Genomic DNA, 27,918 nt, shown 5'->3' on the forward strand with positions numbered 1-27,918 from the left:
GGCATTGATAGCACCCAGCATACAGCAGTGTTATGACCTCTTTGCCTTTACTCTGGTTTCCTCTGCATTTGCACCTTGCTGACAGAGCCATCACTAACTTTTCAGTGGCCGTTCAGTGTTTCAGTTCCCCTCAGGTTTCCTGCATCGTGAGATTAAAGAGCATTCCTTTGTATCCATCCATTCTTATTTAAGCAACCCAAGGGTGTCCAACCGCCTTAACTATACTTAAAGGGGGGGCCCAATAATATTGAAATGTACTCCCACAAGTCCTGACAAATGTTTAGCTGGGCCCTGTGAGCGAGCACTGAGACTGCCAGCAAGAAGGGATGAGGGCTTGTGTGTTGTAGCTAGTGTGAAGAGAATGGAAATGCGTCGGAGCAGGACACACTAGCCATTTTTTTCTGTCATCTGAGTGCTAATCCGCCTCTTTGTATAGCCAAAGGTCAAAGTGTGAGGGAACTAAAGGGTACAACGTTCCCTTACTTCTCAGGGTAATATGCCATAGGGCCCCTACTTTATGTCATTTGGAGTACCGTTCCAGGGTGGTCAGAAAGGCCATGTTTTGAATGGGATTTGAACCTAGGGTATGCTTGTAACAACCCTGTGTGAAACCTCATTGTGCTATCTCGCAATTGCTGCCTATGCTTTGTTTATTTCAATGGACTGCTTATGCACGTACCCCATTCCCAAATAGACGGCAATCCTTGAATACTTGAATCACTTACTGGTGGCCCCCTGGCACAGTCAATCGTTTTATACGCACGAGAATCCCTGAAAAGATACACACCTTAACTTGGCTAGCTTGTGCTCCCTAGCTATTCCCGAAATCTGAAAGTTGCTCTTCCTGCAAGGGTAGGCCCTCCTCGAATAATAGGCCTCATTCTTCATCGCCTCAAGCCCCTTCCTCAACTGCTACAGCTCCCTGAAGAGGACCCGCTTTCGCTCTTCCGTATGACTGCGCCTCGTTAACGCACTTCTGTACTTTTTTTAGCACAAGGCTCCTCACTTCATAGGGCTCGAATGCATAAGTTAGGGATCGACTCTGATGAATTGCCTAATGTGATAATTGTGTTTACTTACCTCTTCTGTTACAGGTTGTGGTTGTGTTTTCCCCCATATCCGCATTAGGCAAAACGCATTTGTATATATGGTACATGGTGTAAGGCGTGTATGGTAACTGTTTATTATTACTGTGGTTTATTCATGTTTAGTTTTAAGTCCTATAATAAATGTATTTTTGATATACACTTGTCTAAAAGTATTCTGTGGAGTTTTACTCTGTGTGCTCATTGTGGGCTTCCGATCACTCTCACCCCTCCTGAGACTTAGTCTTGACTGCCTGCCAAACTACTGCAGATTGGTCTGGTTTGTCCAGAAGGTTCCACTATTACACTAAACTAGGGTGGCCTCCTAAACTTCTGCCCACCAGGTCATAGTTTCGAAATCAATCTTAAAGGTAACACAGCTCATTAAGTTCAGTATCTGCTGCACAGACAATTGTGATCTATTGCTAACATGTTTGAATATTGTTGGAGCCAGCAATTAAATTATGCTAAGTTATGATGCCACCTATTAATGACATGAGTAGATAATGAAAGTCTAGTTCTTTTTATGAAGGTGGCACCTCCTGGCACTAAAGACCCACAAAGGGCTTACTTTCTACAATCCCCCAGGCTCAGTTAAAAGCAAAGAAAGTTGTAGTGGATTTTCCTGTCCTTGCTAACAGTTCATATTTGAAATCTTCACTATTCACTGCTCTAATTTCCGTCCATCCCAATGATGCTATAATTTAATAGTAAATAGATTGTCGTATGTATTTATGTCCGAATCCAATTAAAGAAAAGGGTTATTTATCCCCCAGAGCGAACATGAAAATATCTAGTGGGTGATAAACTACTGCATATTTTAACCAATTACATTTGTGGTGTTACTGTGGTGCGATTTCCTAACTATCTGCACGGGGTGAGGGGTATATTGGATTGTTTATCCGCAAAAGTAGATGTTTCCATGTAAAGTAACATTGCCAATCAAATTAATAATGTTGATTAACTGCTGCCCAATATTTTCATCTAACACTATCCCTTCATTTCCACTAATGTCTCAAAAATATGCATAAGCAAATGCCTTTGTTTTACAATTCCAGTTTTCAGATATACTACTGATCCTGTTTTTTTTGGCTCACATTATTTTGTTTTCTTATGTAATATTAAAGTCTAATGTTTATGTTAAGCAAGTATAATTTATTTCAATACAATTAATCAAACTTAGCATCTTATGTACGGCATTCAAATATTAAAAAATAAAATATAACAGATGACTTGAATCTAAAAGCACAGTGTATACATCACTCCAGAAAGAAAAACAAATTATTTGACTCTAAAAAGGATCAGATAGAAATTGTACAAGACTATGCATTATATAAATATCCACCAGTTCCATATAAATTTGAAATTGCAACCTATAATTCAGTGGGTTAAAACTTCTCAGCACCGGAACAATCTAATTATTCTAACAAAATGTGCTGTTTTGATCTTATTGTAACACCGTCACAATTACATTTTGTGGAATATTCAAACTCATATTTTTCCCAAACAGAATGTGGAGGTAATTGATTAAAACTAAAGCGTGTCTTCTGTTTCCTGGCGTTAATATGTGTTATTTTATATAGATACATTTCTTAAGATGGTATAAATGTTGTGTACATGTAATGTGATTTAACAGTTGTTTTTTCTTCTAGCTTGTTGGTCAGTCTTTGATCGTATTTCTTTAACTTTCTTTTTTAAGACATTTATATCTGTTTTTATTATGTTGTGCCTATTGTTCTATAGACGCAGTAGGTCCACTGATAATAAATACTGCCTAACGTAAGCTAACCATTTAATTTCTTCAACATCTGTCATCTTCATAATATTCTCAATAATAGCCCTAGTCAATTTGGCTTTTCCATTTGACTAAATGTCCATCCATAGCTTGGCGTGAGTAGCTTTTAAAACACCTCTATCGGAATATCTTTCCGCTCTAGGTATAATCATTCACTTGCAGTGGATTTCCTAACTCACAACAAAAATATCTGAAATTCACGTTCTACTTTAGATATACCTTCTAATGAGATAATGGCCCATACTCCGGCACCATGGGGTGTTAAACCACATGCCTTGGCTGTACACCCTTTTAGTGACAGAACAAAGGTGCTGCCACCATAATTTGCCATAAAACATTTTATTCCTGCATTAGTCTATGCCAAACATCTTGCCATGTCCTGGTTTTATTTCTTCCGCTATCTATCTTTGTTGAAACGTATTCCTAAATAATTGAAAGTTTCAACTTCCTGAAGCTTTTCAGAGCCTATATAAAATGTGTTAATCTTTCTTCTTCTTAATGTCATAATTTTCGATTTCCTGGTCATCCTGTCTGCTTTGTTTATTTTGTAGCATTCTTTTATCTAGATATTGTGCTTTTGCATCATAAATGCAGAACTGTGGCTACCGGAATGCAAACAAAGAAAACAAATGAGGACTGGATGGGATGCTCACATGTGACATTTGACAATTTAAGCTCTCTGTGGTATTTACAGATCATGGTGCATTGCACCAATAAAGTGAAAGTGTGTGCAGGAACTGAAAACCCAATGTCAGAGGGAAGTGGTGCGTCCACTACACTCGGTTTGTCTGAATTCAGCAACAGTATTGTTTTGCCTCCCACTATAAATTCCTGGCTGCAAGTGACAGAATGGCCGCAAAGGAGGGAGAGTTGGATGGGAAATTAACTCTTGAATTATGAGATGCCCATAGAACCTCCTCAGGTTTATGCTATCAACAAAATTCCCCTTCCTTTTATCATTAGTTCAAACATGCATTATACGAATAAAATGTTCAACTCTAAAAAAGTCAAAAGGATTTTGATTGTCAAACAAGCAACAATGTTGTGCACTTTAAAAAGTGTTTACCTTTACTTTCACAAAATAATCAATTGATGGAAGGCTGTGGTAGGGATTTGGCTTTAAAATGCTGTTGACTTATCAAGAAGCATTACATAAAATGAAGCGCCCCACCCCACAAAATGTGGTGATGTTTCCCAATGATTTGCCCACTCATAGACACACATGGCTTAATTATGGGGGGCCTCTGCACCATGTGGGCTGTAGAGTGGTCAATTATTTATTTATTCAGATTTGTAGAGCGCGCATCAGCCCGGGGGCATTGTGGCGCTTGTTACAGACAATATCTTAGTTACATAGGATACAGTAATACATACAAGTACAGTATTTACAGTGGACATGAATACATTAGCAATGCAGTATATTTACATGGATTCCTGAGAGTTTCTTATTTATTATACTAGGAAGGAGGTTTTCAGTTTCCTGCGAAACATGGGGAGTGAGTTTTCCGCTCTGATGTCAGCAGGAAGAGCGTTCCAGGTCTTGGCTGCAATGTAGGGGAAGCTTAGGCCTCCGGCTTTGGCTTTTTTGATGCGTGGGATGCAGATTAGATTGGAGTAATGCGATCTAGTGGGACGGGAGGAGGATGGTTTGAAGATGGTTTCTGATAGATAGGACGAGGCAGAGAGAGACAGGCATTTGTGAGTGAGGGTGAGGATTTTGAGAGTGATCCACTCGTTGACCGGGAGCCATTGGGCTGAGACCCTGGCCTGGGTGATATGCTCTCTTCTTGGGATTCGAAGAGCGGCCCCGAGAGCATTGTTCTGAGTGACTTGAAGTCTGTTTAGGTTTTTGGCTGATGTGCCTGCTAGAAGTGCATTGCAATAGTCCAGTTTGGCTCCAATGGTTGCCCTTGCTATAGAGAGGAAATTGGGTTTAGAGAGGTAGGGCTTGATGGCGTTTATGAGTTTGGTGGTGTGTGCAGATGCGGAAGTGATTGCGCTGACTTGTCTGGTCATCGATAGTGACGAGTCAAGGTATACTCCAAGGGTCTTTACAGCTGTGGATACGGGGATGATGGAGTCGTCAATGGAGAAGTTAGCGTACAGTTTGTCAAGTTTGTCTAGGATGTTCTGTTGACCTAATATCATGATTTCCGTCTTGTCTCCATTGAGGCAGAGGCCATTAACTGCCATCCATGCCTTGATGACGGAGTAGATTGTGTGGAGTGCCTTGGCGTCTTCGTTGTATGATCCTGAAAGGGGTAGAAGTACTTGTGTGTCGTACGCGTAGTTTGTGTATGTGATACCGTATGAGTCAAGTTTGTCAAAGAGGGGCTTGGTGAACAGGTTATAGAGTGTGGGTGCAGTGCATGATCCTTGAGGGACCCCGCAGTGGATTGTCGTGGGAGTGGCGTTGGCGATGTCCGAGAAGACTTTCATGGCTCTTCCCTCTAGGAAGGAGGTGATCCAGAGGGCTGCTTCTTTAGAGAAGTTGGCTGAGTGTGTGAGGTGAGAGTCTTGTGTTCAACCAGATCAAAAGCGGCTGAGAGATCTAAAAGGAGCAAAAGTGCGCGCTTGCGTTTGTCCATGATTTGAGTGATCTGATTCTTGAGATCTACCAGAGCTGTTTCAGTGCCATGTCTTTTCCAGAAGCCTGATTGCCTAGTCCCGAGGATGGAGTGTGTTTCCAGAAAGTGTTGGATTTGGCAGTGTGCAGGTTTGTCCAGTAATTTCAGCAGGAATGGCACTGTGGTTATAGGTCTGTAGTTGTTTGGTTGTAAGGGGTGGAGAGTAGGTTTTTTTAGGAGAGGCCGGACCCAGGCCTCTTTGAGGTTAGCTGGGATAATGCCTGTTTTAAAGGACGCATTGATGAAAGCTGTGAAGAGCGGCGCAAAGCAGTCTATGCAGTCTTTGACTAGTTTTGGTGGGCAAATATCGCCTTTACAGGGGGAGGGTTTGAGATTTTTTAAAAAAATGTTTATGTTTTTTATGTCTGAACCTATAACATCATTAACAACACGAACATTAGTACTTTTCACAAAGTGTTTTACCTTTTCCCATTAAAGGATCGTTGATAAAGAGATAGCCCTCATAACCTATTTTTCATTATGTGGTGGCTACTGGGCAGCCCCTATCTGATAAACCAACTGTACGTTATTACAGCATATAGGTAAAAATGCAATTGAGAGTAGGACAGGAAGTTTTGATAGGGGAACCCCAGTCATGACGGCTCTGGGCCTGACTCATACCTTTCAAAGAGAAAACGTACTCTCCTTACTCAACACCAGGATAAACATTGGGAACAGTTGGGCATTGTTTAAATGTACCAGGGGCGGGGTCAAGTGAGGGAAAACCTTAGGATGCAATCTTTACACCAAGTGGGGGGCTCCAGATCTGGATAGATCTTAGCCTAGGTTGGGAAGTGAAAGAGTGCCAGACCCACTCACTTGATTAATAGCACCTGTTTATCTGTATGAGTAATGGAGAAGCAGCCTCACTGTTTAACATTTACAATAGGACAATAGGCCATTCGTTCCAAAGGGGGTGGGGGCACTCAAGAAACTGCAGGAATTAGCATCCCTAGGGGATAATCAAAATCCACATACACATTGCACAATAGTTATGGGTGACATTAATCTCCAGCTTGAGCCAGTTAGGGATTTGGAAGGTCTCTGGGAGGATCAAGACCTGGCCTGGAACATGCCTACCCTGTCAGTGCCATACCCAAAAAAGTTACATCGATTAGCTATTGACTGAGCCACAATATTTGCCAACCTCCCTTTAGGGGTAGGATCGGGAGCGAAATGCATATTTAATGGTAACAATGGCACTTCCAACACAGATCACATACTAATCTCTGGCGAAGACTGGGCAAGAGTAGGAAGCTTTGAGGTCTTGGAGAGGCCAGAAAGTGACCATAATCCCTTGAGACTAAATATCCCAGGGATAGGGGCAGCAGGGGTAGACACTACGCCAAAATTACACCTTCATACAATATTGATATATGGGCATGCACGTAAGGCATTCAAGTGAGCCGACATTACTGATAACACAGTTTAACCAGCCATATATGAATCTATAAAGGAACATTTAGAAATTATATTTGGAGAGAGGAGGTCTGCCGCGAAAATTGTACAGGAATTTGAATGCTTGACTCAGAATTTGATTCCCTATATTTCTACCAAAATGGGTTCCATAAAGAAAAGGGCAACACCACACAAGAGATGGTATCATGAAGAGTGTAGAGTGGCAAAAAACGGAAAATAGAGGCATGTGTTGGTGAGGGGCCAAAGGTGGATAAAATTAAGCTTAGACTAGCCAGGGTTGAGTACAAAAACCTTCTCGCATTAAAAAAAGGGATTATGCTGATAATCGCTGGCTGCTTGTGGGGAGGCAATGATAACGCTGTGAGCCAAACAGAAGGACCAGTAAGTAGTTTATTGTAAGAGAGAGCGCAGACAGCAGCAGGCACCTCAACCATCAGTAACCAAGCTCCCCTTCTAACGAACCACGCGTTCCAGAACATACGTGTGTTCTGGAAGAGCAACATCAGTAAGACATAGCACATCTTCCCCCTCACGAAGAAACAGAAACATATTGGAAAAAGGAAATGGGAGTTGGGAAGTAACAACAGAATGCAGAAAATACTAATTCAGACAGCCAAATGAATAAAGTGATATTGACTAAATCACACAGCCAATTAATAAAGCATTATTGATCACACACAAAATCCTTGGTGGGAAACGTTTTAGCTCTCCCACTCACATGATGCTCAGCAGAAGTTCCCTCATCCGACATTCTTGCCAAACTTCTCTCCTCTCTGACCACAGCTCCATCATCACAGTCCTTGGATGGAACCGACCCTTCCTCGCATAAAGCCAACCTACCCTGGCCCATACTTCTCCTCCATCCACCACCACAACACTGGTTCTCACTGCTGCAATACTTTTAGGCTCCTCACCAAAGAAAAACTCCACAAAAAATGACACTAATTCTGCAGTGGTTGTCTACCTCATGCCCTTCCACTCTATCCATTTCGAGTGGTAATCCACTAAGGGGAAAATGAACTTGAAACCTTCACCCAACCCTTGAATGGGTCCCATTATATCTACTGCCAGCTTTTACCAATGGATAAGGGCAAAAGTATGTAAAAATGTGTGATAAAACTCTCCCATGCCCATAAATGGTCTCAACCGATCTTTATCTTGCGGTGCTGGGGCCTTACTTATTGCTTCTACCAAACTGTGTTTAGGAGATCTTCCTTGAGCTGAAATCCTGTGCCCAAGATACTCTACTCCACACACCCCAATCTTACATTTGCTGTGCTGCACTGTTAAACCAGCCTCACTTAACCTCTTAAGCACACTCCTCAACTCCTTATCATGTTGCTTGATACAGTCAGCAAAAATGAGAATGTCATCCTGAAAAACAATCACATATTGACACCCTCCAAAAGCATCTCCATAATGCGTTGAAAGACAGCCACAGCTGAAGCCAATCCAAAAGGCATCCTAATATGCTTAAACGTTTCTTGTGTTTGATGAACGCTGTTACATCCTGACATTCTTGGTAAAAGGGCAACTGGTGGTAATCAGATCCATAATCGTGAATCAACTCGATTCTCCAAGTACAGGCAGAACCTCAGATATGACCGTCAAGGGGTGTCTCTCCACTAAAATGTCCATTGCTCTTTGCCACTAGGATCACCGAGGACAACCAATCTGTCCCATGCACATGATCTATCACTCCTCTTGTCAAAAGTCCATCAGGTTCCCCATGTAGTTGCTCCTTCATGTGATGAGGAACAGGCTGCACCTTATGTACCACTGGCTGTGCCCTTGACTTCATCTTCATACAGTGCTCACGTCCCTCAGTCTCCCTAGACTCTGTGAGAACACCATGGGAAATTCAAAGGGCCATTTATCATCCACTTCTGCTATCGTCACAGGAACAGACGCATTTACTTGGATGCGAACCCCCAGGTCCCTTTGTTCCTCCCATCCCAGTAAGGACAATCCCTTCTTTGCTACAAGAATTGTAGCCAATGATCGCCTGAAATTTTCCCACCAGTTCAATCTCTGTCTTGCCATATCCACACGGCTGGATGTCGGTGGGTTCCAACTCTTGCTCTTCCCTTGACAACGTTCATATGAACGTATCTTTAGAAATGATAGTCCATGGGGAAGCACTGTCCAAGTTCTTCCAACAATGAGGTCAGAGCCATTTATGCAAAGCATATCTACAGGCCCTCCCATTCTTACTGACAATGGGGAGATCTCAAATACGTGACAAGGTCCTCCCTCACCGCTCTGAGGAGTTAGCACACTTTCTTGCTCACACTAGGGGTGTCTGTGCTCCACTGCATTGATGGTATTCTCCTTACACATGCGTGCCAAGTGACCCTTGCGCTTACACATGATGCACTCTGCATTCCTTGCTCGACAAAATACGCTGGCTACTCCAAGCCTTGGCATTTCCATGTCTGAAGCATTTTGTGTCCCATCTCCCATCAGTGTTCCTCTTGTGCCTTAATGCATAAACTCCTGGTTGGGTCTTTCTATTTTCATCTCATTCATGTACTGTGTCGTTTGCTCAATGCTCCTGTTGAGTTTCACAACTTGTTCTAGGGTCACATCCTTTGCCAATAACTTTTCTTGCACCTTGGCATTATTGGTGCACCTTACCAACTGATCTCTGATGAGGGAATTTGTCAAAGCACCAAACTCACAGGTGTGGCTCAGTGTCCTCAACTCAGCCACGTACCCTTACACTGGCTCCATTGGTTCTCGTAATCTCTGAAAAAACGTGTGTCTCTCAAAGTCCACATTTATTTTTATTCAAAATGTTCTTCAATCATCCTTATTGCCAGAGTGAAGTCATCCAGGTCCCCTGCCCCTTCACCGTGTGGTTCTGGTAAGCCATCAAATATGCTGCGGCCAACTGGGCCCAGATTATGCAGCAATAACGCATTTTACCTGGAAGGATTAAACTTGTCCCCACCCATGGCACAATGTAGGTTTCAAACATCTTCTTCCACCTCTCCCACCTTGTCGCAGGTGTCCCGGGTTCAGCTAAAATGGGGGTGGAGGAGGGATTGCTTCTGTGGCCATGGTTAATTCTTGGTGCAACACTCTTCCTTTTATTTATTTTTATTTTTTGATTTGAACTGCACTGAAAAGGCAACCCTAAAATAGCCTTAGACCTTGAATATGAACAACGAACACTGCTATCACTTTAAAACAACCTTAGGCCTTTGAATCATGAAAACAACAAACACTGCTGTCTTTTGCAGCCTTTGTTTCCCTTAACCTGCATCAGATTGTAGCGCATTGAGGTTATCATGGCAACACTCCAAACATTGAAAGTCGTGAAGGGAGGGCGGTCGCCAACGTAGCGTCCAGCGTTTAGAGGCTCTTTACTCGAATGTGCTCCTGACCCGGCCGCATCACCTTCCAGCCCTTGGCTTCCTTTCCTTGTCCCTCCTCCGGTCACTGATTTGCGAGTGGGAAAGAGCATCTCCCAGAACACCTCTATTTTCACCTCTGCGCTGGAGAGTCAGGGGAGAGGAGCCTTCAGGTAACAGCTGCTGCACAAAGAGGCCTCCACGCTTTCTTCCACCCCCTTGTGCAGTTTCCAGTCCTTGTCGCCAGCGTGGGGAAGCAATGATAACGCCATGATCCAGGTGGAAGAGCCAGCAAGTAGTTTATTGTAAGAGAAAGTGCAGAGATCAGCGGGTACCTCAACCATCAGTAACCAAGCTCCCTGCCTAGCGAACCATGCATTCCAGAACACACACATGTTCTGGAACACCAACACCAGTAAGACTTATCACTACTCCTCTCAAAAGCCCTTAAAGAAAGGAACTATGCCCTTTTTGAAAATTGATTATTGACCCCAAATTGAGTGGGGACCAGACGTTGCATTTCTGTGTCCCAAGTGATTCTTGGTGGAATCATTTCTCTAAGTTATATGCTAGTTTTGAGTCAGGCACAGGAGTTGGGAGACCTATGAGGGTGATGCCAGCACAGGGCAGCAGGAATCTAGTATTTACTATAAAAGAGGTGGGAAAGGCCCCTAGATCACAGAAGGGTGTGAAGGCAGCAGGCCACATTTGGTCCCAATTGATTTACTGGCCCCCCGTTTTGTGTAGAATTTGTAACGCTGTTGCACTTTGCGGGAGAATGCCAGACTCATGGCGGCAAGCAATAATTGTCCCTACATATAAAAAAGGTGGTAGGGACTTTCCACCTAATTACCGCCCAATTTCATTGTTGAACAGTGCTGTCAAAATCTTCGAGAATGTGATCCTGAATCACCTGCAAGAGTGGGCATACTCTAATAACATAATTAGTGGCATTCAGCCCGGGTTCAGGACAAACAGGGGGACAGTGATCATTGTTTTATGCTCTTGTTGCTTGTCCAGAAATATACAACTCTAAAGAAAATGAAATTGCACGCAGTTTTCCTGGACCTCAGAGCTGCATTTTACACTGTGTCCAAGAACATCCTGTGGAAAATATTCTGTCGAGGCAAGCCCCTCCAGACCTCGTCAGAATTATAGAGATGCTGTATTCTGAGAACCAGGCCGTAGTTCAGTTTAGAATGGGAGGAGAGGTAACATCTGTATTTGATGTTAGTATCAGAGTGAGGCAGGGGTGCGTATTGGCACCCCTGCTATTTAGCATTTATATACAGCAGATCATCGAGACATTAATGAAGGGTTGCCTGGATTGCCAAAGATGGGCTTCGAAACATGCCTGGCCCTCTTTTAATGCCGATGATGCTGTCCTCCTCTCCACTTCCCCACAAGGTCTTAAAGCTTCACTGAGAATCTTTCAGAGAAAATGTGTACAATTATTTCTCAAACTGAACACCGATAAAAGTGATGGTCTTCAGGCCCCTGCATTCTAAATACTGTCCTTTGCAAATATCAGCTGAGGGGATAGTCTTAGAACAGGTAAAATATTTTGATTACCTGGGGGTTAGATTCCAAGAGGATTTGAGTTGGTCTGCACAGATCGCAAAAGCAAACATTACCTTAGGCAAATATAGTGGGGCAACCAAGTTGTTTTTCAATACAGATGATAGTGGTGCAATATCCCCAGCCTTAGACCTATACAGAAAATAGACAGTCGCGGCATCTGTGTATGGTGTGGAACTCTGGGGCTGTGAAAAAATTGACAGTTATATACTGGATTAGGCGATGGCAAACTGAAAGCTTGGGAAAATACTGTGTGGCTCTATTGCACCTTATGTCCCTGGAGGGAGGTAAAAACCTTAGATGGGTTTCTACAGTAAATAATACACTCAACGCCCTGGACGTGGGTGCCCTTTGGGAAAATCCTTACACTCTAGATGGCCATGATGCTATAATTGTAAAGGAGAAAACAAACATTTGAAACAATGGGCCACTGTTCGAGCAGGCGTTGAGCTTGAAGCTTGGACCTGTAAACAGAATTCGGCCTTGAAATGCATCTAGATAAAGGGCCTCATTACGAGATGGGCAGAATGAGATTAACGGCGCTGGTAATGGTGCCGGCGCCGTTAATCCCATGCCGCCCTATCGCGAGGTTCCCTCGTGGGACCCGCTCGTGACGTCTGGCTTTACCAGACGTCCACGGCGGGTCCCGCGAGGGGACCAGGGAGCTAACAACGGGCCTGTTGTTAGCTCCCTCCCCATTCCCATTGAGTCCTATGGGGGCTCGAATGGGAATGGGGAAGGACCGGGCCCGGGTTCCCTGAAGGAGGAAATACCGGGCCCTCCCTTGTTAAGGGCATGGCTACCCCCAAAGTCGTAATGAGGCCCAAAATCTTTCCAGCGTATGAAAAATCCCTGTTTGTTCGTCTAAGGCTGGGGATTTTGTCATTGGGGTACTTTACAAGATCCTGGAACAACACAGAAAATGGAGAATGCCCCTTATGTGCGGCAGCGACGGAATCTGTGCCTCACTTTTTCCTGCTCTGCCCCAAGACAATCGGTTTGAGGAGATGTTACCTGAGGCTGATTATTACATTTGCTGGGATCTGCACAATCAACAAAGCCATGAACCCCTTGAGCTCTGCTGTAGAACTGCAAGTTGTTTTTGCAACTGCTCGTTATCTCCATATAGCATGGCTATTAAAGAAAGGAGTTATAGGTATGAACAAAGTTGATATGTAGTATTAAGATGTGCTCACGCTAAGGCTTTCATACGTCTACTGATCTAGCAATCCCTTTCTGTGTGAGGCTGCGAGCTAGGCTCACCTTGCTAACTTTGTAGCATGCTCAATTAGTTTAACAATTTTTGCGTAACAATGTATTTAATGATGTATAGTACTACATTTCTACCTGTCTATGCCCAGTTTTTATTTAAGCGAAATGCTTTACAGGTTTTTAACTCTTAACATATTTTTGTTGGTTCTTTTATTGCCGGACATGAAATTAATTACTTTTTATGTGTGTTTTTTGTTCTGTACTTGAAGTTTGCATACCGAATAAAAGTTGGATTGATTGATTGATTGCAAACTTTATCCAGGTGATGTAATGGGGGTCAAACACTCTCTTTCCTAAAATTAGATGAAAATAAGTTTTGTTTTGTACACTTTGACCCTTCTTAGATTTGGGGCAGGCTGAAATGCCACCATAATAAATGTGTGAGTGTGAACATATTCAGATGAAACAAGTTGAATAAATGAATTAACTTCTTACCTTCAAGGTAATTAAAAATAAAACCTCCAGCATTTTCGCCCTCTTCCTTTTGGTATTTACTGGTGTTATGGTAAGCGATATCACCGGAAGTGATGTTATAGAATATTGCATCACATGTCTGTGGGCGACGACGCATTGTCTAGACTTTGATTTCTTTTGGTGGCCTGCTTCCCACGCAAACTACAAAGCCACGTTTTTTGTGTGAATCACAGACACTATTTTTGCTTTGGGCAACTTTATATACCCAATGTTGGTGTTAGAACCAATACTGGATTGCATCTGACTGGTCCCCCTCTGTAATTTGGCAGAGAGCATGAACAATGATGGTATGGAAGGCTGCCCAGAGGAATGACAGTGGTTATGATTACTTCAAAGCCTTAAATCCATCACTGTTGCATTGCCAAGAGGCCGCCCAAATGGCCCTAGAGGAGCTTTGAAGGGTCTACCAGGGGGTACAAATGAGAGCAGGATACAACTCCCACATCCTGGATGGTCGGAATTGGAGATTTGTGGGGGAACTACAGCAATGTGTGGAAGGTAGCAAGTCTCATTATTAGGCTAGCATGCATCATGCTTAAGTGAGTTTCTCTCCACCGTCCCACACACAAACTGTAGGGGTCCTATGGCCACAGCCCCTATACCGATGTTGTCGTGTTAGGAGTATAATGAATTGTGCTGGTAGATAGGTTGCATAGTCAAGGCACAGGCAATATCCTTGTCCACCAAACATTGCAGTACTTAATGTGTTTTTATTTTCTGCTATGAGAGAATGATGGCTCACAAGAGACAATGGTCAAGATAATCGACAATTTTCAACCTGTGATGTGCGCTGTATGACTTATTGCTGTTATTATTTGTTTTTATTGAGAAAACACAGTAGTGTATTAAGCCATGCTTAAGTGAGGCTTTTAGGTGTGTGCGTGTGTGTTTGTGTATGTACTTATGATTCTTACTAATCTTTTATGAATAGGCTGTACTCCTGCTGACCCTTTCAGAATCCAAGTTTTCAGTTTAAAGGGCTACTGTAGTTTCTTATTTCTGTAAATATAATTTCTCAAAACACGGAGAATATTCATGTTCTTTGTGCCATCGAATTTGCAATCTCAAAGAGACTAGTTCGCGAAATGCCACCGGTAGCGGAAGTGACATCATACACCCTGTGGCATTACAGGAAGGGGTGTCATGGGAATTTTGAACCAGATGACATCACTGGAAGTAATACCGCATTACCTTTGACTCTGTATTCATCACAGGAAGTGATGTTCCAGGTGTAATGATTTAAAATAATAGATAGTTACTGAAGCATAAAATAGACTGTTTTGTTTCCAACTATATTTTATCTTGCGGGCTACCTTGATATACTGTGGTTAGAATATTTTGCCTGTTATACCCTAGCACAACGCGTCTTGTATAGGGTGTAAGTTTAAGGTACAGTATTAAGTCTACATGCTTGAATCGCACACCAAGTGCAGCCATAAAATGCCCATTAATGCAATGCAATGCCTTTTAATGCCTCATGAGCATGGCATAGCCGCCATATGTAATGTGCAGCCTCACTGGTCCATTTAGTGACAGCATATGCTAAAAGCAGCATTACGATCCTACTAATGCAATGCAATAACTATTAATGCTTCATACGCAGTGTGCAGTCAGCACATGTAATGTGGACCCCTCTGACATTGCCCCAAACCTGCCTAATTTCACACATTTACTTTGACACATGCCAGCCGCCCTAGACCGGGTCCCCAGCACTGCTCCCACCGTCGGCACCAATGCCACTCGTGTTGCCATATGCAGATCTTCTGCAGATGCACTAGGGTCCGAAGTCTCTTGCTTTCTTATTTTTCTCTTCCGCCATGCCACTTCCCACAGTATCCCATCAACAATGTCCTGCTGATGTGATGCACGCGAGAAGAGGCCGCCTCACCTCGTGTGCCGCTCGTCCGCCATTAGGAAGCTACCGCGGGGCCTGCTCAGGGACAAGGACTGGACACTGCTGAAAGTAAGCGAGCCTCTCATCAGAGCCCGCTTTCAATTCAATGTAAAAGTAAAAGGACACGCAAGGTACATTTAAAAATGCCCACTTAAACAAGTGCAATTAAGAATGGCATTTGTTTAGACAGACCTGGCACCAAAGCACATTTTTCTATTCGTATTATTTATTTTTTATTTATTTTGGTCTTCTCACCAAACAACTCAAATTCATGTGGAACAAGAAAAAGAGCAATGCCAAATGCACCCATCGACAATCAGTGCTCGCCAATTGCATACATTAATGCCGGTTTACAGAAAACACAGCTAGGTGATCCTGAATACATTTGAAAAGTATACAGACTGAAAAAAGCAAAACAGAAATGCTTCTCATCGATTGACAAAAGTAGTTCCGGTGTCTGCAAAGTCAATCTTGGTAGCAGCTGCCATCCAATTGGCAATCCAAATGACGTCTGTGTGACCTCGGTTTTCACAGGAAGTAGTACCTGATCTGTAATTGAGTGTCTTAGTTCGGAGCATTCTTACGTGTAATGTTAAATATGCGCTTCACTTACATTTCATATTGCATGTTGGGATTGAAACATCAGCTGACTTTGTACCAGTGTGTCATGCCCTAACATGAGCCTTTGCTCACAGTGCGTCGATTAACATTCCAAATAAAACTTTCCATGCCTCGCAAGCCACAAAACAGACCCCAGCGGTGTGCAGCGCCCCTATTTAGACCATCCTTTTGCGGGTCGATGATGTCACGAGCCTAGCCCTTCTCTACCTTCTGCCGTCCTGCAACTAGAGGTCCTGTTGCCCTTACCCACGAAAGCCCCACTGGCCTCGAGGCAAGCAGCCGGGGGAGGCAGCAGCGCTTGGGGGTGCAATCCAAAATTACCATAAAATATATCTTTCAGACATTTCCGGCTCTATTTTTCCATGTTTATTTGTTACATCTACTATCTCTACTTTCCGTGTTTATTTTTCTATAAAAAATGAAACTGCAATGAGCATTTTTCCACATTTTTTTTTGTTGCTCAGGGACACTATGAAGTCTGTATGGAAGACTAAATATTCTCCACATAATTAGTAATACAAGTGTCAGTCTACAATGGCCACCAGCCAAATACAAGGTCCTTCTCCAATGGACGATGGTGCCCAATTGCTCAGCGCAGTCATCACAGTGCCACCACTTTCTCTGTGGCAGCAGTGCTAGTGCTTACTCTTTCCCGTCCATCTTCCATTTATTTTCACTGTTAACAGATAAATGCAAACTAGAAACAAATGTGTTTCTACCTGTATTTATCACTGTATTTGACATTAATAGTGGAAAACACGGAGCTCTTTCACTAATGAAGCACTGTTCATCTCATCTGTGGGCGGGAATTGCTGTTGATAGCCCGCATTCCAAGTTAACCAAGTTTGAGGTCATTTTGCAGCCATTATTATGATATGATAGGTTATTTATAATGAGCTTAATACCCAGAGGTTTGTAAGCGAACTTGTGTTGCTCTTTGTTGACTTGCGTGTGTGTGTGTGTGTCGGGGTGAATAGTGAAGCGTACTTGTCTTTCTAATCAAGTGATTTGCACCATTTCATTTTTAAGCTTTCTGCCAGTTCTTTTCAAGTAGGCCAAATGTCTGTTGAACCATTGCATTGTCGGTTTGCTAGGTGATTTTAATCTTTTTGGGAACATGGGCACTAGTATATCCAGTGTCCTGGAGAGTTCTGAACGGAGGCTTTTTAGGATGCCGTCTGGCCAGGTGACCTTGATATCTGAGGTGGACAGGCAGGAGAAGGCATTGGTGAATGTAGAAGTGAAGACAGTGCTTACTGTAGGGAGCTGCATTCATTTCTTATGGATTCCTCTTGGTCTCATAAATATTATAGATATATTCTTTGACCGACTACAAGGCCAGTGTGGACCCCTCTTGTTGGTTGGGCCATCAAGCCATTTTGAGAAGCTCAAGTTGATAATTTAATTAGGAATTCTTTTGATGGCATGCAGGTTGAGTCACCGACCTACAAGATTAATCACCTAGTATGATGAGTTTCTGGGTGACTTGGAATAGCTCTGTCTCCAGACTCTCTTAGTTGGTATAATTCATGCATGTACTATTGCTGTCTGCTAGGGGCTGTGATGCTGGAAATGCATCGGAGGGACAGGGCCTCTGTATCCTTGTCCTTTACTGCCTTTTTATCGTGTGTTCTGACGTATTATCCGCACAGGAGTTCATGTGGGACTCCTAGCGGTGCAGCTCTCTCTCTTTTGGTTTGGTGAGCGGGCCCGTGGGATACCCTTATGGCACCCATGGGTGGGGGTACAACCCTGTGCCCCTAGTGTATGTTTCTGGGCACCTGTGGGTGGCCCACAGAGCAGGGTATGGGCTGGTGGCAGCTCCATGCTGAATTTGACAGGTGCTCTTGGTGTCCTCCATTTTGGGATACCCAGGCCTTGCCATTGGAATCAGTTGATTACTGATGGAAAACAAGATGGCCCCTGTGGCCTCTTGCTTTCTATTACCCGTTACCTTGTTTTCCCAAAGTCCTGGGAAGCCCTGACTCTGTCCCTTCCCCCTGACTGCTGTTGGGTGGAAGTGCCATGTATGGTGTTGTTGTGAAGGCCCAGCCAGACCAGCTGGAGCCTTCCCAGTGACTGTATGTTGTGGGTACCTCCTGTGGGTGGGACCTGGGTGAATGGAGTGTGTGACCAATATGCACCTCTTGTTGTGGTTGTCTGGTTTCTGGCATGAGAGACAAAGATTGAGACAGCCCTGCCCGAAACTGGCCTGAATGCAGTGTGTAGTATTGAATGGCTGGGTACTTGTCCCAATCCACATTCCTTGTTGTGAGTGTCTGAGAGGGAGGAGGATGGCCTGAATGCACTTTGTGCCTGATTGGCTGACTGACTGCATGAATGCCCTTCTGTACGATTGGCTGCTGAGAGTGACCCAGCAGTGTGGATGAGAGACAGAATAGTTTATCTGGGGACCTCTCACCACTGGAAATTGTTCAGAAGCGTTCAGAAGCTGTGTCTACACTTTAAGAGTAACCAGAACTGCTGATCCTTGACGCCCAGCTGGAAGACGAAGACTTGCTGTGGCATTTCCTTCGACCTAATCTGAAAGCTGCTGAATTCGTCAAGGACTGATCCGAGAGAGGACCTGGTAATGCGCCCTCTTCCTGTTCTCCGAAGGACCATCGAGCACCGCTAACCTTTGCCCAAGCTCCCTGGAAGTCAGACCCTCGAAAGGCTGCCGACCCGAGACGGGACCACTGAGGGGAATGAAGCAAAGCACCCAGACTTCGCCGCTGTCGAAGTCCATTGCCGTCGACCAGGGTTCGCAGGTTCGCAGGTACCTCCTGTGGGTGGGACCTGGGTGAATGGAGTGTGTGACCAATATGCACTTCTTGTTGTGGTTGTCTGGTTTCTGGCATGAGAGACAAAGATTGAGACAGCCCTGCCCGAAACTGGCCTGAATGCAGTGTGTAGTATTGAATGGCTGGGTACTTGTCCCAATCCACATTCCTTGTTGTGAGTGTCTGAGAGGGAGGAGGATGGCCTGAATGCACTTTGTGCCTGATTGGCTGACTGACTGCATGAATGCCCTTCTGTACGATTAGCTGCTGAGAGTGACCCAGCAGTGTGGATGAGAGACAGAATAGTTTATCTGGGGACCTCTCACCACTGGAAATTGTTCAGAAGCGTTCAGAAGCTGTGTCTACACTTTAAGAGTAACCGGAACTGCTGATCCTTGACGCCCAGCTGGAAGACGAAGACTTGCTGTGGCATTTCCTTCGACCTAATCTGAAAGCTGCTGAATTCGTCAAGGACTGATCCGAGAGAGGACCTGGTAATGCGCCCTCTTCCTGTTCTCCGAAGGACCATCGAGCACCGCTAACCTTTGCCCAAGCTCCCTGGAAGTCAGACCCTCGAAAGGCTGCCGACCCGAGACGGGACCGCTGAGGGGAATGAAGCAAAGCACCCAGACTTCGCCGTCGACCAGGGTTCGCAGGTTTGTGTAACTGCTGGAGGCCCGTCGAAGTTGTGTTGCCCAGCCATGGGGACCACTACAGCTCTGTGCCGCCGACGACCGGAGTCGCCCGCTCCTTTGCCTAAGAACATTTGAATCCAAGCACTCCCTTGTCCGCAACGTCGACCGCTTTGTCCCGCCGGAGAATGTTGAGAATGACCAACGCACCGAGGAGAATCCGCCGGTGGGTTTCCCGCCACCTGAAGGCCACAAAGACTTCGATGACTCGACGCCCTTGTTGGGCCACAGTTCTTCCGAATCTCTTTGTGGTCCTGAACAATCCATCGCTGAGGTGCCCCGCACACCTCATCCTCGCAGGACGTCGCTGACGAGCACCGCCTGGATCTCCATCGGGGTCTCGGCACCTTTGAACTTTTCATTGCCGCCGTCAACGACAAGTTCACCATCTTCGACGCCTCTCGACGATCCGTGGCTCCCGCTTTAAAGGGAGTCACTCAAGAAGGATCCTTCGACGCGTCTTCGAAGGACTCTACTCCACTAGGTATATTGGGGGGGGTAAAACCTTAATAGGAGGAAATAAGACTATTGAACAATATATGGACTGGGCTTGTGCTATATATCTTTATTTACAGGTTGCCCAGGTGGGGGATCTCCACACAGAACTGTGCCTAGCAGTAGGGGTCAGAAATCTGCCTATTGTTTCAACCATCTTGCTTTCCTTCCTATCTCTATTGCTGGTTTCCTCGTTATTGATCTGTGTGACATTTTAACCGTACAGTTGATGCACTTTAATGAGATTTGATAACATTGGTGGTACCACTTTAGAATTGTATATATTTATCATTGTTGATTTCCGAGTACAAAGTGCGTTATTGTGATCGTGTATATACCTTTGAATATTAATTATATAAAGACTGTGTTTTCAGTAATACAGTGTGTGGACATTCCTTTGTGGGGGTTCGGGGACTACACTGTACTTAAGACCCAGCCCACACCACCTCCTGAGAAGCTAGGCCTTGATTGCTCATCCATTGCTACCTTATTGAGAATCTTGGCTGGGGTCCTCTGTGCCTCTCCTCTACCATATAGAGAGCGGAAGTACAGGCACCCCCCACCAGTATCTTCACAGGGGCTACCACCAATTAGTACATTCTCAGTTTGTTTGCTTTCGTTTCACCACACAGATGAATGTTGTAAGGCTGGTTGAACCTTTGCTCAGCTTTGAGTGTGGTTCAAACCAAACACACCTCAAGGTATTCTGTAAACCAGCAGGATCCGGTGGCACCCGGCAACAACCAATGGGGTTCTGTTTGGGGACCAATCAGAGTTATCAAGTCTCCCAGTGAGATTTGATGTGCTCTGTGAGATCCAGGAGTCCTATAAAAAGCCCAGATCACTTTCACTTGTTCTGCATCTGTGTTATCAGGCTTTAAGAGCGAGATTTCACAGAGCAAGCCACAACCTGCGTTTAAAAGAGTTTTGGTGGATTTTGGAAGCGCTTGGTGATCTTTCTTGCTGCTCCCTTTTGTCTGTTTTTGTGTTTAATAGGTGCCCTTTGTTGTCCTCCTTATTTCCCTTACTTTCTGGCATACTAAAGGTCCATGTTCCTTTTTCACTTTGTGTCACCTCAGAAAGTTAAAAAGCCAAAGAGTCCCTTCATCTTTTGTGCTCCTACTCCCATTTGTCCTGCTGAGTCGTGTTGGACTCCCATAAGACTCGATGGAAATGGGGTCACTGAAGAACTGGCACTTGCTTCAGTGACAACCATGACGGTAGGGGCCTGAAAACCCAGCAGGTCAGGCCTGCCGAGGGATACGTGGCCCCTACCGGCATTGTTGTAATATGGCGGTTCAGAAAGGCTGCCAGTACATTGCTACCAGCACCTTTATTTCCGGACCGCCATACTTGTAATGAGGGCCACATCTTACTCGCCAAAAGTCAAATAGCACTAGCCGATGGCTAGTGGGAAGTACACATTTTGCACCTTGCCCTAGTCAGTAACTTGCCTTTGTTGTTATTGTCTAGTGTTAGTCGTTCAGTATAAATCCTTCCTAAGAAGGGAATTGAAATCTTGAAGTGGGACAGGGATTTGGTGAAGGAGAGTATGAGCAGGAAGAGGAGATTGACTTCTGAAGAGATGAGGATCTTGATTGACTGGTGGCGGTCTTTGAGAAGACCAGTTTGCCTCTTGCATTTGTAGACCTTGGACAGTAGGTGCCAGACAGCCACAGACAGCACCTGATGCCTGAGGTTGGTGAGCCATTCGCGGACAGCTTAGGAAGAGGAGAGGAGACAGATTTGATGATGGAGGGGGATTGATACTGCCACAGAGGAGGAGGAGGAAGGAGAGCTGACATCAAGAGAGGTTTTGTCACTGACATAGGAGTAGAAGGCATAGGAGACAGTGGAGAAAGCAGTACCATTGAAGGGTGTCCTAAGGATAATTTTAAATCAAAGATCCGAGACAATCTAAAGAACTAATGATTAACCCCAATAGAAGACATGCCATCATTAGTACCATAGACTCGTTACAACTCTATCTGACTTTTAGCCGCATTAAAATAGATTGTCCCTGCAAACTACGGCCATTTTCTGGCGACATCTTTGTCAGATGACATTTTTGCATGGACATTATCACATGGAACCGAAAATACACCATGACAAAAAGATATCAATGATGTAAAATATACATTCTTGTCAGTAGCTCCAATAGGGAGGACAGTAATGTACTACCGTTTGGAGAAAAATGATTGCAATTTGGATTGGATTGTAAGCACCTCTAAGTGTCCCCTTTTTTTATGAAATTTCGTTTAAACCTACTTCACTTGCAAATAAGAACTTGCAAATGGAGCCTACACACATGTACTAAACAGTAGCACCCTTGATCCTGTTAAAACGCTGACACTTTAACCATCAAGTACATTGTAAAAATACAGTTTTCTGTGCATTTCTAGCATTGCTGGGGCAGCATAGCGATGCACTGATATGATATGGCATTTATAATGTGCCTATACACAAGTGTTTCAAGGCGCGACCAAAAGAGATGGGGTTGCCTTTCCCACAGAAAGCTGGAGATACTGGATGAGTTACTGAGTCAGGTTCTTCATGCAGAATTCCAAAATCAGGTTTAAAAAAAACAATGGGCCAAATTCACACGTTTTTGATGCAAGTGAGGGGATGCACGTGCACATCCCTTCACTAGATGATCCTTCATGTCCATCTTTTATTACATTGCAGTGCAGCATGGGTTACAGGTTATAGGTCAAACCCTTCAATTGTGCTACACCATCTCAGGTTTCGGAGGAGCTTTTATATGGGGTATTGCCCTGAATTTTTCATAAACAAGTGGCATATCTGTGATGAATGCTGCATAATGCACTGGATCTGAGTAGCTTGTGCAGGGAGGGGAACTGACTGGTCGAAGTGGAGTTGTATGAGAGTCTGGAGACTTCAAGAACGGCTTCAAGAAGACAAATGAGGGACTCTGATCCATTGATTGACGGACCCCATAGTATGAACGCAGGGGATTAGAGGGACGACTAGGAGAGATGCAGATCTCGATCATAGGGTGCACTCTTGGGTTTTTCAAAAGTTAGATGTGTGTGGTTCTAATTCCTTCTTCGCCAGTCCAAGATTAACCTGCAGGCAACAGGCTGTAATCACTGCAGAGTGTTTTGTCAGGGTTTATTATGCGGTCACACTCAACTCAGGGAGTTCCTTTCCCCCCAATGAATGTGGCACACAATAAAGCACTTTTAGTTTGTTAAGGTTCCCTTTGGTAAGCCCTCCAACCCGTCTCGCACCCAATTCCAACAATTACCTGGTGCCACAATGGACTAGGAACCAGGCCGGTGTGTAGTAAGAATATAGATTTATTCATTTATTTAAACCAAATTTGACAGACTAAAATCAGCCACCAATGCTGTGGCAACACAATAACAAAAATGACTTCTGTAATGGCAACAACACAGAGATAATACTGGGATAATACGGAGATCATGCAGTCACAATTTCCTGCAGCTTTCTTTTCAACTCACCAACCAGTACGGAAAAAGAGCAATTAAAAAACACAGTGATTGCTGATTTGGTTATAATACTTTTCTCCGAGCAACCCCCACCCTCCAAACATCAATTAGACTTGGCCCCTCTGAATTGAAGACAGTGGCAGAGAGTGGGAATACAATGGGAAAATCGTTGTGGGATTCTGATAAAATGCACTTTTTGGAAAAAGGGATTCAAGGGGCAAAATTGTTTCACTTATTACCGCAGATGCAATATTAGGGAAAGAAAAGCAATGAGAAAATTTGTTTTGCCACACTTAAAAAGAACAGGCAGGGCTTTGTGGTTTTGGTGAGAGCGCAATGGGAACAAAGGGGCAAATTCATTTTGCACCCTGCACATTCACGTAGAAATAGGGTTTTGGGCTTCATTCTTTTGGCAAATCTTTATGTCTTTATGTCTATACTGGCTCAAAACACACTGGTAAGAGCTTCTTAGTTTCAAATGCCAAATAACACATCCCGTGATTTCTATAGGGGAATTAATTGATTTACTTTAATTAAATATGCCTAGGATCTACACAGACCAACAGGATATTTTGCTATGTGAAAATAAATAAAACATGCTTCAAAAATGCAGGGCCTACCCAATCTATGGCTTTGGGGATAGTTTAATTTACTGGAGAGGTCTTGTAATGGACATCAGGGAACAGCAGGGCACCACTGGGACAGCAAGGGTGTCAGTCCGGGATAGTCCACTTTGGCTTCTCCAAGGGGTCCCAGTCAGTTTCTATGTCTCCTGGTCCCTGTGTGCAATGCAGAATTTGGGGTCTGTCTGTTTGCATGTTTCTCGCAAGAGTTCAGCAGCAGTTTACCTCCTGGAATAAGTGGAAACCCCCAGTTCTGATGGAAACTGGTTCACTTATACGGCAAATGACATCACTACTTGTCACGATTCCCCCAAAAGGAATTGGTTGGCTTTCTCTACCCACCTCCCACCTGTGTGCTATTAGAACAAGGAGATGAGGGGTGTGAGTTAGGAAAGTTGTGGGAGGAGAAAGCGTTGTCATCCCAAACTGACATGGGGGCTCGGTCTGTTTAGCTAACAAAATCTACCAACATGGCAAGTAATTTTTCAATAAGGCAAATCAGATGATGCTAATCTGAAGTCAACACACCCTTCCTATGCAGAGATACGTTTTTTCTTAGTTTACTCAGGAGCCGTATCAGTGAAAAATATGCCACTTCATAGTTCCCATGTTAATTTTACCCTTCACCCTCACACCAATTTTCAAATCTCTCGGAATCAAGGGAAGGCCCAAATCTAATTGTCATTAATAACTTTAGTGATGTTTATCACCCAGAAATCGTTTTGGCATGGTTCAAAGGGCGTTACTGTCCCCTTTAATAAAAGTCTGGAATAACTCTTGTGACGTATACACTGCCCTTTTTATGCAATATTATGTATTTTTCCATTAACTAAACTCATGCCTTTCCATTGTTCTCTTAAGGTGCATTTCCCCTAAGCTTGTAATCAGCCAGAGGCTAGGTCATGTTTAGCTTTGCCTCTCCCTCCATGGCCTTTAATAGCCCTGGCTGCAACTCTAATGGACATTTTATGGGAATTGTGACCTCAGGGTCACTTCTGCTGAAAGACCAATCATGGCCTTATCTGTTTCCACCGTGGTTTAAATCTAGGCAGTGTATTTCTTTCTATATTTTTAAGCAATGGCCCTGATGGATGGTTGACAACCAGACCTCCCTCTCCAAGATCAGCAGAGGAAATTTCTTGGAAGTTAAGTTTCATCTTTAGGAGAAATGACCAGCTGCATATACAATTCTGCAAGCAATGGCCTTTAAACTCACATACAATATATTTTACATTACATTTTATAAGGCACCTAGGCCTTATATCCATGTGTAACATACTTCTTTAATCTTACAGTTGCAAAATACATGAATATCACTGCTGGATTGTCCATATGCATAGGGCAGTTATATGAGAGAAACAGTTATATGAGAAAACTCTGAAAGCCTAGTGAGCACTTCTCTCTGCATACTGTCATGTGGATGAGGGAAAAAAAGAAGTTCTTGTATTTCTTATAATTGCAATGATCTAGGTTTCACTTGAGATGGCTAGAGCACAATCTGGTATTACCTTTAAGATTATGTAGACACTGCCATCTGTCTCTTTAAGTAAAAGTGCAGCTCTCCAGGGATTTCGTAAAACAGCATTGTCAGCCACATGCCTTTCTTTTTCTTGCTGAAATGCATTGCGCATATCTTTGCACTTTTGAGATTCAAGCCCACTTTCTTTCCTTTGAGATTTAGGCCTGTTTTTGGTTCAATGGGCCTCATGTCTGACATCACCATTTCTGTGCTGGCCTTATACTTCAATGGGACTTCCCACATCACTCTGGCCTTTTTATTTATGGCATTCAGGGGCTATATTTCACCCCACATGTTACAACTGTTCATCTTTTTTATGCATAAGTGATCAATATTATTTACAATTCGATTGTTCCTACAAGAGCTTTTACGCAAGTGTATTTTAATATTGCTATGTTGATTTGTCCTCACCAGCAAGCTTTTTGGAATATAGTACATCTATATATGGTATTGTGTTGAGAGCCTCAGACTTAAGCTAATATGTGTTCTTTTTTCTATTTTTCAGAACAATCCATACAGCCCAGTGCTGTGGCCAAAATGAGAACCTATCCTTTACTGTTCAATGTGTCGATCCCTCACCACGAAGAGATCACCATGGCAGAACTGAGACTCTATACACTGGTGGAAAGGGATCGCATGATGTACGAAGGTGTGGACAGAAAAGTAACCATTTACGAAGTCCATGAATATGAAGATGCAGAGTTAGAACGCAATCGGAGAAAACTGGTAGAACTGTCCTCACGCCAGGTCTACGAGACGAGTAGCGATTGGGAGACATTTGACATGACAGAAGCTATTCGACGCTGGCGTCGATCGGGTTCCACCACACACCGGCTGGAGGTCCACATAGAGACTGTGGATGATGGGACTGAATTCCCTGGAAATGGGCAAATGTCCATCGACACAAAGCAAGAGACCAAGCATGTTCCTCTCTTGGTCGTTTTCTCTGATGATCAGAGCAATGACAAAAAAGAAGAGAAAAAGGAGCTGAATGAGATGATTGACCATGAACAGTTGCTGGACTTGGAGATCTTGGAGGCAAATACCCCCAACGATGGCCCAAGCGAAGAGGCCCTGCTCCAGATGCGGTCCAACATCATCTACGACTCCACCGCCCGCATCCGGAGGAATGCTAAGGGGAACTACTGCAAAAAGGCTCCACTCTATATTGACTTTAAGGACATCGGTTGGGATTCCTGGATTATAGCACCACCAGGGTATGAAGCATATGAATGTCGTGGTGTCTGCTCCTATCCACTTACAGAGCATGTCACCCCGACAAAACATGCCATTGTCCAGACATTGGTGCACCTCAAGAATCCTCATAAGGCATCCAAAGCTTGCTGCGTACCTACCAAGCTTGATCCCATCTCCATTCTCTATCTAGATGCAGGGGTGGTCACTTACAAGTTTAAGTACGAGGGCATGGTGGTAGCTGAGTGCGGATGCAGATAGTAATATGGACAGAGCATGAAACTTTTTGAGTCAAAATGTAAAGCTGGAGTATGTACATTTGTACAGTTTAAAATTAATATTTAAATTGTTTATTTAAATATGTGTGTACAGATCATCTATGCATATTTCACGTTTTCCCAACAGGCCCACCAAATAGATGTACAATTTCTGGAAGCTCTGTTCCCCTTGTTGGTCTGATTTGTTCTCCTCTGATGCTTTATTAGACCCAACAATATGAATATATTTATTTGTATATCTGCTTGAAAAATGTAAGCCTATTACATGTATATGTTATGTGAAAACACATGTTGTATAATGTATAGGAAGCATTACCCGGTTTGTTGCTTGGGTAGTGATATTGTCGATATTTTCCATTTAGCGATTTCACGTTGTTAACTGCAGTTTTAAAGTGACTATGCTCGTTAAAGTTGCATATTTATTATTGCACATATAAAACACTTTGTTGCGATATAATGATAGCTTTACTGGAGGGGTACTATAACGTGCGAGACAGGATCCCTGAAATTAAAAAATAACTCAAATATGCTCATTACACTGAGTAAAAAAGGAATATATTACATTATTGGTTCATTTCAGCTGCACTTTCTCCATCTTGCACAAGACGGAGCCAAAATTAAACTGCAGGATAATCACTTTTTCTTTAACCTCAGATCAGATTTAAAATATATGGAAATATCTGTCTGCCTGAGATAACCTCTTTTCCAATATACATAGGACTATTACTAATTTCCATAAG

The 27,918-nt window shown here is 43.7% G+C and overlaps 1 protein-coding gene across 1 annotated transcript in view; it reads left to right on the forward strand.

The window, feature by feature from the left end:
* BMP10 (bone morphogenetic protein 10) overlaps positions 1–27,692 on the forward strand; it is a 117,747-nt gene extending 90,055 nt beyond the window's left edge. Inside the window, exon 2 of the mRNA XM_069618882.1 lies at positions 26,212–27,692. Coding sequence (XP_069474983.1) covers positions 26,212–27,161 — 950 coding nt within the window. The 3' untranslated portion in view covers positions 27,162–27,692. The remainder of the gene's footprint in view (positions 1–26,211) is intronic.
* The last annotated feature ends 226 nt before the right edge of the window (positions 27,693–27,918 follow it).

The sequence above is a fragment of the Ambystoma mexicanum genome, chromosome 10 (assembly GCF_040938575.1).
Source record: "Ambystoma mexicanum isolate Mex_15411 chromosome 10, UKY_AmexF1_1, whole genome shotgun sequence".
Taxonomy (NCBI): Eukaryota; Metazoa; Chordata; class Amphibia; order Caudata; family Ambystomatidae; genus Ambystoma; species Ambystoma mexicanum.